This window comes from Tupaia chinensis, unplaced genomic scaffold (genome assembly GCF_000334495.1).
Source record: "Tupaia chinensis unplaced genomic scaffold, TupChi_1.0 Scaffold000528_1, whole genome shotgun sequence".
NCBI lineage: Eukaryota > Metazoa > Chordata > Mammalia > Scandentia > Tupaiidae > Tupaia > Tupaia belangeri.
Genome location: NW_006160041.1, coordinates 6211294 through 6225819, shown reverse-complemented (window position 1 = coordinate 6225819; position 14526 = coordinate 6211294). Strand labels below are relative to the sequence as shown.

The window sequence follows — 14526 nt, the reverse complement described above, 5'->3', positions numbered from 1 at the left end:
CGACCACGGTTCAAGTTTTTGACCTGATGGCTTGCTTTCTTGCTCTCTTTCTCTTTCTTTCTTTCTTTCTCTCTGTCTCTCTCTGGTAAAATTTAAATAAATGAATGAATAATTAAAATAAATAATTTAAAAAATAATAAAAGATGCTGGACTCCACATGACTGACTGCGGTTCAAGTCCTAGACCTGGTGACTTGCTTTCTCACTTTCCCTCTCTCTGTCTATCTCTGATCAAACTGGAAAATAATAATAATAAATAAAGTTAAAGAATTTTTTTTTTAAACAGAAAATGTGGGACCAGCAGATGACATAATTGTTATGTTGCTGGACTCTCACATAGTTGATCACAGTTCAAGTCCTAGACCTGGCAGCTTAAAAATCATGCTGGGAGTGTGTGTGTGTGTGTGTGCGCCCAATATCTTAAGAAAAATGGAGGAGAAGGGACTGTAGCATGGCCATTCCCCCCTCCCCACCCCGCAGGTGGTGATTTCTTGCTTTTTCTTTCTGTCTCTCAACAAGTGCATGCATCCTATAGAAGAAATCTCTCAAAAAAAAATTGAAAAGGCACTTGTAAGGGAAGATATTCTTTTTATTTAAAAACAAAAGGGGGGGGGGTGAAGGAGACGGGGCCAGCAGGTGACATAGTGGTTACAACACTGAATTTGAGTGCCTTAACAGTTTGAGTCCCAGACCCATAGCTTGAAAATTATGCCACATGTGTGTACGTGTGTGCCCCAAATCCTGAGAGGAGAATGGAGAAGAAGGGACTGCAGTGTGGCCACCCTCCTAGGGAGTGACTTTCAATTTCCTTCTTTATTTCTCTCCAACAAACACATGCATCCTACGGCAAAAACCTAAAAAAAAAAAATTTTAATTGTTTAGATGGAAAATTTTCTGAAATTGATCTATAGAATCAATATAATTCTAATCAAAATCCTCTGGTTTATTTTTCTTAACTTTGTAATTTTTGCCAAAGCCTGGTAATATCTAAGATGATCTTTAAAAAAAAAAATGTTTGGGGACCAGCAGTTAGCATAATAGCTATGTCGCTGGACTCCCACATAGTCGACTATGGTTCAAGTCTCAGACCTGGTGGCTTAAACTCATGCCGGGCGCTTGTGTGTGTGTGCCCAAGATCCCGGGAGGAGAATGGAGGAGAAGGGATTGCGGCCTGGCCATCCCCTCTGGGGAGTGATTTCTCGCTTTCTGCCTCTCTGTCTCTCTCTGTCTGTCTGGTGAGTGCACGTGCCCTATAGCAAAAACCTCTCCAAAAAAAGAAAAAAAAAGTTGGAGGATTTACATTACCAAATTTCAAGAGTTACTATAAATTGCAGCAGTTAAGGCAGTATTAATGAGACAGAAAGGGGAGTCTAGAAGTACACACATACATATTCAGTCATTTGAGTTTTGACAAAGGTGTCATAGAAAGGATGAGAAAGGAAAAGTTTAATAAAATGTGCTGAAATAACCCATTATCCATATGGAAAAAAAGTAATTTTAATTTCTTTTTCAAGTTTTTGCCACAGGGTGCATATACTTGCCAGATACTATGCACTCTATGGCAAAAAGCTTAAAAAGAAAAAGAGAGAGCAAGAGAGAGAGAGAGAGAGAGAGAGAGAGAGTGCTAAGCTACTTTTCAGATCATTTGTGGCAATTAGTCTCCTTAAGGGTCTATTTAGTGTCCCCTATCATGGCACCTTTACTAAAAACTTATAAATCATCCTGAATATTTTTCACATTTATTAGACATTTTTAAGTTTCTTTTCCTTGACTTAACTGTTCATGCCCTTTGTCCATATGTCTACTGGCATTTTTTGTGTTTTTATTATTCACCTGTATGAATTTATTATATATTAAAGATATGAACATTTTGTCTTTATTTATTGACCATATTTGGACTGAAAATTCCTCCAAATATTTTACTTACAGTCATATTATCATTTATAGAAAATATGTTTTTTTTTTAATGAGATCTACTTCCATCATTTTCTATTGGAGGTGGTTTTCCATGTTTAAAAATTAAGAATATATACCTTAGAGCTAAGAACAGAAAATATCTATAAAATACATTCCAGAAATGTCTATAAAATAAAAAGTATATATAGAGTTAAATTACAAGGAACATGCTAGTCAGTGCTTCTGTGTAGAGAGAGCCATAGTATTCTTACTGCATTTTACATGATGGCCCCTCTGGTATGCTTATTACCAAATTGTGGTATTTGTGCACAGACTAAGCACTTGAGATAACTTTTTGGAATTTACTAGATTCTAGAAATTTCTGTCTTCCTTTATTTTTAAGAGTTTTATTTTCTGTAGATATTGGGCATGCATGCACACAGGCCTGGTGTGAGTTTTAAGCCACTGGGTCCAGGACTTGAATTGCGGTCAACTGTGTGGGAGTCCAGCAACATAACCATTACACCATCTGTTGGTCCCAGATTCTAGAAAATTCTAACAAACCCTTATTCCCATACTTGTTTCATGAATGACATTCCTCACATGTTCTCTTTTTCCTTTTAGACAATTCTTCCTCACTCCAGGAAGATGAAGAAGTAGAAATGGAGGCCATCAGTTGGCAGGCAAGCAGTCCAACCATGAATGGGCACCCTGCCCCCACAGTGACCTCTGTTCGTTTCCCCAGCTGGGTCACTTTTGATGACAATGAAGTCAGCTGCCCTCTACCACCCATCACCTCTCCTCTGAAACCAAATACAGCACCAATTACACCTGTGGCCCCAGATGTATCTTATAACTCAACTGGTTCATTCAAGAAGAGGGACCGTCCCAAGAGCACTTTGATGAACTTCTCCAAAGTTCAGAAGCTGGACATTTCCTCTCTAAATCGTCCACCTTCCGTAACTGAGACTCCACCTTGGAGAGCGACCAATCCTTTCCTGAATGAGACTCTGCAGGATGTACAGCCCTCTCCTATCAATCCTTTCAGTGCTTTCTTTGAGGAACAGGAGAGGCGTTCCCAAAACAGTTCCAGTGCTACGGGCAAGAGCCAAAGAGATTCCCTCATTGTCATCTACCAGGATGCCATCAGTTTTGATGATTCAAGCAAAAGCCAGTCACACTCTGATGCTGTTGAAAAACTCAAACAGCTCCACATTGATGATCCTGATCACTTCGGCAGTGTGACATTGCCTGACGATGACCCAATAGCCTGGATTGAACTAGATGCTCACCCAGCTGGGTCAGCACGAGCCCAGACTAGGGAAGGGTGGCCAATGATGCTGAGGATCCCTGAGAAGAAAAATATAATGTCTTCCAGGCACTGGGGACCAATTTACATCAAACTGACAGACAGTGGTTTCTTGCAACTGTATTATGAGCAGGGCCTAGAGAAACCATTCCGTGAGTTTAAGCTGGAGACCTGCCATGAGATTTCAGAACCCCGGCTTCAAAACTATGATGAGAATGGCAGAATCCACAGCTTACGGATAGACCGTGTTACCTACAAGGAGAAGAAGAAATACCAGCCAAAACCTGCTGTGGCCCACACAGCAGAGAGAGAACAAGTGATTAAGCTGGGCACCACCAACTATGATGACTTCTTGAGCTTCATCCGTGCAGTTCAGGACCAGCTCATGGATCTGCCAGTGTTGTCAATGGACTTGAGCACAGTTGGCTTGAACTACATTGAAGAGGAGATCACAGTGGATGTCAGAGATGAATTCTCTGGTATTGTGAGCAAAGGAGACAACCATGTTCTCCAACACCATATCTTAACACGAATCCACGTGCTGACTTTCCTCTCTGGGCTTGCAGAGTGCCGTTTGGGTCTCAATGATGTCCTCGTCAAAGGGAATGAAATTGTTTCACGGCAGGACATCATGCCCACCACCACCACCAAGTGGATCAAGCTCCATGAGTGCCATTTTCATGGTTGTGTGGATGAGGATGTATTCAACAGCTCCCGGGTTATTCTCTTCAACCCTTTGGATGCATGCCGATTTGAGCTGATGCGATTCAGGACAGTGTTTGCTGAGAAGACCTTGCCTTTCACACTCAGGACGGCAGCAAGCATCAATGGGGCAGAGGTGGAGGTGCAGAGCTGGCTGAGAATGTCACCCGGCTTCTCCTCCAATCGTGACCCCCTCACTCAGGTTCCCTGTGAGAATGTGATGGTCCGTTACCCTGTGCCCAGTGAATGGGTGAAAAACTTCCGCAGGGAAAGTGTCCTAGGGGAAAAGTCTTTGAAAGCCAAAGTGAACCGCGGGGCAAGTTTTGGCTCGACTAGTGTCTCTGGCTCTGAGCCTGTCATGAGAGTAACTCTGGGAACTGCCAAGTACGAGCATGCCTTCAATTCCATTGTATGGAGGATAAACCGGCTGCCTGACAAAAACTCAGGTAGGTGGTGGTTTCTCATATGTAAAACAACCACATTTTGGGGAAAGAACAGAAATCAGTGTTCACATCCTGTATGAAGGGCATGTATTTGGTGTGAGGTAGGGATGGTCAAAGAGGGGGAATGCAACCAGGAAAAAAAATGATATTTGAGCAAAGTACATAATGAATATAATGACCTGGTTCACTTTATCTTTTTATCCACTTATTATCACACATCTCCCATAAACTTGTATTATTCCACTCAGGTGAGCTGCTATTTTTTTTTCTTCTTGTTCTTATTCTAAATTTTTATTCTTTTTATAAAGGAACTCATCAGTGGGACTCATTAAAATATTATCGGTGATGCCATTTCCAGATCCTGAGGAGGCATCTTTGTAACTGTACCCTGAATGAAAGGGCCAATTTATGGCCAATCGTGTGTACCACATACATGAGGAGTCAGATTTATGACTCCTGCCCCTTTGTGTGAGGCCCGACAGCCATGGCATCTGGGGCTCAGAGTTCCACCCTGGGACTTGGAGATGGGAATGAGAAGTGACCTTTGATCAGACTGGAGATCCAGTCAGAATACAAAGCTCCAAAAGGTCTGAAATCCTATCAGACAGAAAGTAAAGGAAGCAATGTCTGATTTAAACAACAACAAAAAAAGCTTACCAGCCCTAGCTGGACTGCACACAGCTATCAGAGATGCTTTTGTGTTTGAGTGAGCCCAGAAGGCAACTACTTTGCTCATGGTCCAGTGAGATTTAGTGAAAAGACAAGAGTAGAGAACAATCAAATCAGCTCTAAGAGCTTCTTTTCTTTCTTTTCTTTATTTAATTGCCAGAGGACATGTGTGCTTGCCAGAGAGAGAGACAGAGAGGGGGAAAGCACCCCCTAATGGGGCATGGTTACACTGCAATCCCTTCTTCATTTCTACATTCCGTTGGGGTTTGGGGGCATACACAACATACCATGTGTTTTTCAAGCCACTGTGGTCAGCCATATGAGATCCAGCTTCCTTAACCACTAGACTGAGGCCTAAGAGCCTCGTTTTCTATAGTCAGTCTGGGTGACTCCAATGGCCAGCAATAAATTCATGATCCTATGGCCATTAACCCAGCTCTCTTCTGGTTTATAGTGAGTTTTGTCCATCTGTTAACAAAAGTGGATATACCAGCTGGGCAAAAAGAGTAAGATGTGGAAAAAATTCTTGGTTGAAATATCTTTCTCTTACATGGCTCTCCTTTTTCTCTTTCTCACTATTAAATCCTAGCTGTGAGTTCAGAGTCCCCCTCACCTGGTCTGAATGTGAACCAGCTGTGTCACCATGTCCTAAACCTAAAACGATGGGGTGGCAGGAGGCAGTTCTAGCTGTCAATTCCCCAGGCAGTGCAGGGAGTGGACGCTCACCAGGGCCTTCTGTGTCAGACACTGGGTGTAGCTGCGCAAACTGCAGAGACAATTAGACCTCTGTGTTGGTGGCTGGGTATGTTACCCCCTGTTTCTAAACTGACAGAATTTTTAAAACAAAGTCTTCCTCTCTGTGCCAGCTTATTCATTTCCCCGGAAGTCAGTGTTGTATTCTGGTAGTAGTGCCGTGATTTCAACCTCAGCCACGGAGTCCATCTGACATGACAGTGCAAAGGAGAAATCCTGAGTTTTCCCTTGGTCCAGAAGCCCTAGGGAAGAGAGAACTGTGATTTGTTGTATTTGCAAGCAGGCTAAAAAAACAAACAAACAAGCAAAAAAAAAAAAACTTGGGGATAACTTAATCAAACCTCTTCCACTTACAGATGAGAAAATGAAGGCCTAGGAAGTGACATGTCTCAGCGGAAGTTACACAGTTACATCCCGGGGGCTTAGTATCACAGCGGCCTCTTAGTAGATAAGACCAAATAGACACAAATGTAAAATAATTTCCACCATAAGAACAGAGCTTTTCCCAGCACGTACCAACATAAGTTATTTTTCTTAAATATTTAGAAGTACTGTATGAGAAGCTTGAGGGTATAAGCAACACAGACTAACTGGCTACCTTAAGCAAAAACAAAAAGAGACCCAAATCACAGCTCTAAAAATAGAAACTAGGGGATGTCTCCTTGGGGTGTAGCCATGACAGATCATCACATATCATCTTCTGCCTGGGTACCATCTGGCTCAAGAGTCGAGGGAAGGGAGGGCAGTGCATTTTGATGGACACAACCATCAAGATGACATGTAGTGCTAGGGAAGATGATTTCCCAAAGGGAGAGAAAGAAACAGATTACTGCCAGAGAGAACGGGGGTGGGGCAGACATAGACTGGGGGAAATAAACAGGACTTCAGCAAACACTTTCCTTAATGCTTCCCAGCCAAGAGTGCTGCATGGGCTCCAGGCCAAGTAAATGCAGCTTATCTGTTACATATATGTGTCCAGAGTACTGGAACCTCCTGTGTGGAGGAGTTTTGAAATACAGGGTTGCATAAGGAGACTTAGAGATGTTTCTTACTTAAACCCCCAGTCCCCAGTACTGCTTCTGCTGTCGTAGTATGTAATATTTTTAAGATGCAAAACACCAGAAAGTGGCTTCCTGTATTTCCTCTGGCCAGTAATGTTTCCGTGACAGTTTGGGGAATTGATAGCACCCTTTTCTGGAAACTGGAGATATGCAGAAGATGTCCAGTCAGCCTGCAGAGGCTTCCCCATTGCTGGAATCCCATTCCGGCTTTTGTCTTCCCATTCAGTGCTCGGTCTCTGAAACCTGAGAAGTGATGGTGATCAAGTACTAACAGTCCTCTCTGAGCTCTTCAGACAGCTGTGATAAGGTTATTTTTTATACACTTACACCTCCCATTCACAGTGAAGGAAGCTAGTAGGGCCCAGCCAAGGTCAAGAGACCCATCCTGCAAAGAGTCCTGACTCCATGCCTGCCCACTCCCTGTATCCTCAGGCCTCGGTAGCTTTGTGGTCTAGCAAGTCAGCACCCTGTATCTGCTGGCCTCACAAGCCAGCAACCACAGAAGGCTTGTCCTGATCCCAGCCACTAAGAGATCAAGAGCTTCCTTTGAATTCTCATGATTCCCACTCAAGCCCTGCCCATGGACAGCTCCCCTCTCTGAGCTCTCCAGTGACCCCTCTCACCCTGATTGCAAGAGTTTATCTTAGAAGACACTAGAACAAGTCCTGTTGCTTTCATAGGTCGGCCATATTTCATCCTTCCTTGGTAAGTAGCTTTCTTTACGAGAATTCCAGTTCTTATTAGACCAGTACAAGAGAAAACTACCGGTATGATCAGCCTCTTATGAAAAATAAAAATCTGAATTTTAATTTAAAATTTTTTCATCTTTATCAAGGAAGATGACATAATGTGTGGGCTTAGTTAATTACCATGAATTAAACCATACCAGCTTTCAGAATTACATTCCCTGTCTACCAGCCTGCACCTCTAATTGCTGATGCTCAGAATCTAGGAAAAAATGTTGCTCTCCAAGTTTGCTATGAATATGTTTTGAGGAAGGGAGTCAGTTTCAAAAAAAAAATAATAAATGATTTCACAATATCCCAACCATGCGCAAATAAAGATAATTAGATAAAGACAGTTACAGTTGCGATTGAATTAAATTCAGAGGCTCTCCTGTGTTGGGGTAGTGATCTAATTCCATAGCAACGTATTGAGAAGAATTTAGGCCATAGTTTGGAGTCAGAGTAATATCTGATCTTATTCCCAACTCTACCACTTATTAGTTGTGTGACCTCAGGCCATTTACTTACCCTCTCAGAGAAACCTAATTTTTCTCATCTTTAAAATAGGGTTATTAAGGGAACCAGCAGTTAGCGTAATGGCTATGTTGCTGGACTCCCACGTAGTCGACCGCGGGTCGTGTCCCGGACCCGGTGGCTTAAAACTCACGCCGGGCGCGTGTGCGTGCGTGCCCAAGATCCCGAGAGGAGAACGGAGGAGAAGGGATTGTGGCGTGACCATCCCCCCTGGGGGGTGATTTCTCGCTTTCTGTCTCTATGTCTCTCTCTGTCTGTTTGGCGAGCGCACGCGCCCTACAGTGAAAATCTCTCCAAAAAAAAAAATAAAATAAGGTTATTAATATCTGGCTCATTCAGAATTAACTTAGATAATGCTTGTAAGTGTTTAGTATCTGGCTATATTAAATGCCCAGTATGGGGCCAGCAGGTGGCATGGTGGTTGGGGCGCTGGACTCCCGCATGGTCAACCATGGTACAAGTCCTAGGTCTGGAGGCTTGCTTTCTCACTTTCCCTCTCTTGCTCTCTCTGATCAAATTAAAATAATAATAATAAATACAAAAATTAGTAAGAATAATAAATACAAAAAGTTTTAAATGTCCAATAAATGATAAGTATATAATTACAGATGTGGTGCACTATTTTTAAAAATATTAAATGGACTTATTTTTCAAATCATGTAATTTTCGAGGGCCAGCAGGTGGCGTGGTGTTTAAAATGCTGGACTCCTACATGGCCAACCATGATTTGAGTCCAGAACCAGCAGACTGAAAACTATTCCAGGCACTCGTGTATGTGTGCCGAAAATCCCGAGTGAAGAGTGGAGGAGAGGGGACTGTGGCGTGGCCATCTCTTCTAAGGAGTGATTTCTCTCTCTCTCTCTCTACCCCCTCCCCCCCAGTGAGCGCACGCACCCTATGGCAAAAACTTTTAAAAAGATAAGTAATTTTCACTATGATATGTGTCTTAATTAAATTCCTTTCCTAAAAGCCAGCGCAAAATTGTCAGTTTCCCAGAGTGTTACAATTTAGAAATAACCATTGAAATATGTTACGTTTGTGAAACAGAGCAAAACAAATACTTCATTCTGCAGTGTTTTCCTTGGAGAGCGGGCGGGTGTGTATGTCCTCATTCTCTGAGATTAAAAAGTCCTACCCAGACCAATAAAGAAAATTGTGATTGTTTGTTTGGGAGAACTGGTATAACTAAGAGTCTGTTTCAGTTACAATATTTTGTTCATGCCTAGTTGTTGTGTGGGGGTTCTTAACAGCTGACTTCTCCAGCCCTGTCACCCTGGAAACCTGGTCTTGAGTTTTGAAGACCCAGAGGTTGTGACTCAGACAAAGAGGTTACGAGCACCCTGGGGTAGGACTGCTCTTTCCATCCTTAGCTCTGCCACTTTCTAGCTGGGACTTTGGACAGCTCACTTGACCTCCCACAGCTTTAGTTTCCTTACTTCTAAGCCGAAGATGAGGTTTCAACCTCAAGAGATTGCTATGAAGACTAGACAAGAGAGTGGGTAAAACATTGAGCCTAGTACCAGGTGCAGGGTGCTCAGCGAAGGTTTCCTGCTACATAACACGGATGATGATGATGCCCCGTGGTTATACTCGCAGACGTAAGCCAGCCTTAACACTTTGTACTTGAAAATCCAATAACTCTCAGTCTGGCTCTGTGGCCTGGTGGTTAAGGCAGCGGAATCCCACATGGCCAACCTTATGGTCTGAGTCACGTGTGCATATGTACCCAAAATCCTGAGAAGAAAAGAGAGATATGGAGGAGAAAGAATTGTAGCATCACCATTCCCCATGGGGAATGCTTTCTCCCCCCGCCTCCTCTCTCTCTCTCTCTGGTGAGCACATACACCCTCTAGCAAAAAAAAAAAAAAAACCAGAAAATCTAATAATTGTGAAATGGAAATCAACTTCAAATTTGCTATGCAAGTACAGTAGAATCAAACATAGATTTACCTAATTCAAGTGCTTGCTTAGCATTGTCCAACCCACCCTTTTCTACCTCTCCACCCCTCTGCCCCAGTCTCCACACTTTACAGGTGAGGAACTGAGGCCTGAGAGAACAGAGGCCTTGGTGAAGGTTATCTGCAGCTTAGAACTGCAAGATAAGTCCAAGTGTTCTGTTACTCCCATGGTCTGCACAGTGTACCTACGCTTCATTAATACACACGTGATGTGTAGAAGGACTTCGTCATCCCCACCTCAGAAATACGCCTAAAGCATTTTTTTTTTTTTGGAGAGGTTTTTGCTATAGTGCACGTGCACCCACCAGAAGGACAGAGAGAGAGAGAGAGACAGTGAGAAATCACCCCCCAACCCCCACGGCGACACCCCCAGGGGGAATGATCACGCTGCAATCCCTTCTCCTCCATTGTCCTCACCGGATCTTGGGCACACACGCACACACGCCCAGTATGAGTTTAAGCCACCGGATCTGGGACTTGAACCGCAGTCGACTACTTGGGAGTCCAGCGACATAGCCATTACACTAACTACTGGTCCCTGCCTAAAGCATTCTTGAAAATACGAAATGCTATTAAGAACATGCCATTCAGGGCCAGCAGTTGATGTAGTGGTAAAGCACTGGACTCCCAGATGGCTGGCTGTGGTCTGAGTCCCAGACTTGGCTGCTTAAAACTGACGCCAGGTGAGTGTGTGTGTGTGCATGTTCAAAATCCCAAGAGAAGAATGGAGGAGAAGGGACTGCAACATGGCCATTCCCCCAGTGGGAGATTTCTCTCTTTCTCTGTCTCTGTCCAGTGCGCATACATGGTCCCCTATAGCAAAAATCTATATTAAAAAAAATAATCAACTTTCAGGGGAAAGTAGTGATTATGTGCTATGTGGCTGGCACTGATGTTTTATTAGATGCTAAATGCTAATCCTTTTTATTCCATTCTTCCAATCCACCACTCCTCTTTCTTAGTATTTGTGCCATGTCCACATATCACCCTGACCTGAGCAGGCAGAGTGACCCCTGTTTCCCAGGGCCTGGGTTTTATTGCTAGGATACCAGGCTGCTGTAATCAGAGGCTGTTATGTCGTAGAGTCTGAGGCATACAGAGGGATTTCTGCTGAGGCAGATCCTCTGCTCGGCACCAGACCCTCTGAAAAGCTGCCAGGTGCAGAGCTTGCAGGCTTCCTTTGTTATAGATGTGGCTGCTGCTTTGCTGTTGTTTTATGTTTATTTATTTATTTATTCCATGAAACAGAAAAAGAGAGACACCCTCTTGGGTCTTAATTCTCCAGTCCACCCCCAGTCTCACCCAGCCTAGAGCGTAGGCGTGCACACATGTACACCTATCATGCGTGCTCCTAGAGCTCCCAGGACGTGACCCCAGGGCCTTCCCCATGTGAGTCCATTTGCCTTACCACTGAGCCACCACTTGGCCTCTGATGAGGCTTCTTTTACTTCTTCTTTTCCTCCAAAACCCTGACCTCTGACTCTCTTTCTTTGGTAGCTTCTGGTCCTGGCCTCTGATGAGGTTTCTTTTACTTCTTCTTTTCCTCCAAAAACCTGATCTCTGACTCTCTTTCTTTGGTAGCTTCTGGTCACCCACACTGTTTCTTCTGCCACCTTGAACTTGGCTCTGACCGGGAAGTGCCTTCCAGATTTGCCAGTCACGTGGATGTTGAGTTCAGCATGCCTACAACTTCTGCCTCTAAAGCTGCTGTGAGATCCATCTCTGTGGAAGACAAGACTGACGTCAGGAAGTGGGTCAATTATTCCGCGCACTACAGCTACAAGGTAGCCCCAGGAGGCGTCTGGCTAATGTTCCAAGTCCATTTGTTCACCCACTAGACTCCCTGCTCTTAGTCTTTTTAGTCATGTCTATCATGGTACAAGGTATCCTCTTCCCGCCTTAGTACAAAGCTGTGGATGACTGTTCTAAGTGAATAATTTCCCTCATGGGCAAAAGAAAGGTTGGGAAAAAAATAAAGCCTGTTGAAAAAGGAGACTGTAATGTCTGTCATCATAACAACAAAAAGAAATGGGATAATCTGATTATTATTATTATTCATTTGTAATATAATTTACAGAATTTCAGCTACAACGGCTGATGAAGTGGGCACTGGGCTGTAACAGGACAACACTCAAAAGCCAAGGAAACTTCTCTAATAGTAACAAGGTCAGGGCTGTGGAAGGAATAAAAGTCAGACTTTTCTGGCATAAACAGAAAGCAGTAATATCCTGAAGAGTTTGAAATTCAATAGAAGATTAAATGCTAAAGCTTGAAAAGGTGGGAGTTTACTGAAGAAGGATTTTGAAAAGTGCTTTAATAATACTGTATTCATAAAAGTCTCATCAGGTTTCTATGGTGATTTATTGTCCTCTAAATGTTTCCTTAGTTGTGTAGTCTGAAACATTTAACTACCAAAAAGAACTGAAAGACCTCCCTCTTGTGGCCAGGAAAAAAAAAAGCACTTTCTTCCAACATGACCTACTCAACAGCTCTATCTTGAATTTTTACCCTCTAAATAAAACATCATAAATACCCAAAATGGTACTAGCAGCCTTAATCATGCAATCCCTCAGCTCAAGGATTCCCTGCCTGATTTATCAAAGGCTTCGGGTGAGGTGTATCACTTTCAAGGCAAGATTCATTTAGTAGTCCCTTTATAATTATAGCTACAGTGTTTTTACAGATGACATGGTAAGAATTATAAACACACCTATAATTATCAATTTAAAGGCTTTCTTAAAGTATTGAGTATACAATCAGTTCCAAAAGAATTGATACACTTTGTCAACTGCCTATATTATTGGATAAGATAATGAACAAGATCCATTTCCTGTCCGGGGGTGGGGGACATACTGTATAGTGAACCCAGACAATCGTACGGTGCAAGTATTCACAGGGGAAGCACCTAAATCTACTTAGTGATTCAAGAGTAGCTTTGTGGAAGAGGTGACCTTTGAGTGGCTGTGCAAGACAATTTTTCCACCTGGAAAATTCTCCTTGTGAAGAATGATCATTCCAGACAAAGAGGCATAATATACTCAAGGCCAACAGCTCCAAATGTGGCCAAAGCCCAAACATGAGCAAAATTCCAAGAATCTCAAAAAGCCTCCCGAGATATTCTCCTTCAGTTTATTCATTTGTTTGCATCCTTTTCTCCTTTCTGATATACATCTCCCACCTCTATTCTTGGCAGGTGGAAATTGAGCAGAAAAAGAGTTTGAAACCAGACTTGGAAGGAGATGAAATGGAGAATCCCAAGGAGTGTGGGATACAGTGACAAAGCCCTGCAGCAAGGGGATTCCTAACCTGAGAGACATGAGAGAGTCTTCCTGAATAGCTGAAGTTCCAGTCAACCCCTGCTGTGACCACTCCATGTTAGGAGCAGCGTATCGACCTTCTGTTCTTGGTTACCTGCATTTTAACAGGTCACCCCGGTTTGGTTGCTTTGGAGAGACTTGTTGATTCTGATCACATCTGAAGCACGCGGTTCACCTGACTTTTGGAGTTTACTGTATAATTAAGCCTCCTTGTCTTGTCTCTGCTTATCTCACAGCGCTGGTATGTGGTGTGTGTTGTGGCTGTTTTGAAAATCACAACCCCCCCCCCATATTGGCACAATTTCCTTTTGATGTTCATTTGTCATTCTCTCTAGAAAAGGTTCAGAAAAGGTGCAAAACAAATTTCCTGTTTGGGTCTGCTACAACTTTTCTAAGTGTCTCCAAACTTTAAGTGCTAACACTATGCAACAGTTTTTAAGACCTTTCCCTCCTGGTTCTAGATTGTGTAGATTGAAATACTTTCCATCTCTCTCGGTTTCAGCCTCGAGGCTTTTCTATCCTGAGTTACAATAGACAATGGAGAGGGTACTTTTTTATGCTGTAATTAGACTGCATTCTGCAAAAGGGCGGCTACTGAAGGAAAAGCAAAATTGAACTTTTTTTTTTTTTTCATTTTGGAGAAAAGGGAAAGTAAATATAAAACTATATTTAATTCCGGAGACAGATTCAGTCTCAGTGAATTTCTAAATTCACAGTGAAAAGTACTGATTACTGAAACAAATGGATCTGTCTATCTGTCTATCTCCATATAGATATAGACAAATAGATACACATCAGACATTTGTCATAGGCATTCTGGAGCTCTTTTTATACTTGTCTATATCAATAGAAAGTTGCATGTTATAACTCAAACTTTATAGGAAATTTAAACTGAAAAAGTTATTTTAGAAGCTGTTTTAAAACTAAGATTTGAATGAGCTTTCCCACCCATTCAGAGTGTAGTAACCATAGTGTCATGAGAGTTGAAAAGGCAGGAGACTCCCAAGTAGAGATGAGGGGAAGTCATATTGTTCTAAGCTTGGGAATCCTCAGATTCTGATTTCAAAGGTTTGGGACCTTCAGTCCTCTTTTCCTTCATTCATCCCTGCTCACTTCTGCTTATTCGTACCTTGTGTTTTTTCCCATGGAAGGTAGAAAAA

General features: G+C 42.7%; 1 protein-coding gene across 2 annotated transcripts in view; it reads left to right on the top strand.

Moving 5' to 3' along the window:
* The window catches only part of STON2 (stonin 2), a 130283-nt gene extending 116720 nt beyond the window's left edge, over nucleotides 1-13563 (top strand). For both annotated transcript variants that reach the window (XM_006157107.2, XM_014591076.1), the window contains 3 exons: nucleotides 2520-4352; nucleotides 11631-11833; nucleotides 13243-13563. In XM_006157107.2, coding sequence (XP_006157169.1) covers nucleotides 2520-4352; nucleotides 11631-11833; nucleotides 13243-13326 — 2120 coding nt within the window. In that variant the 3' untranslated portion in view covers nucleotides 13327-13563. The remainder of the gene's footprint in view (nucleotides 1-2519; nucleotides 4353-11630; nucleotides 11834-13242) is intronic.
* Nucleotides 13564-14526: the final 963 nt, after the last annotated feature.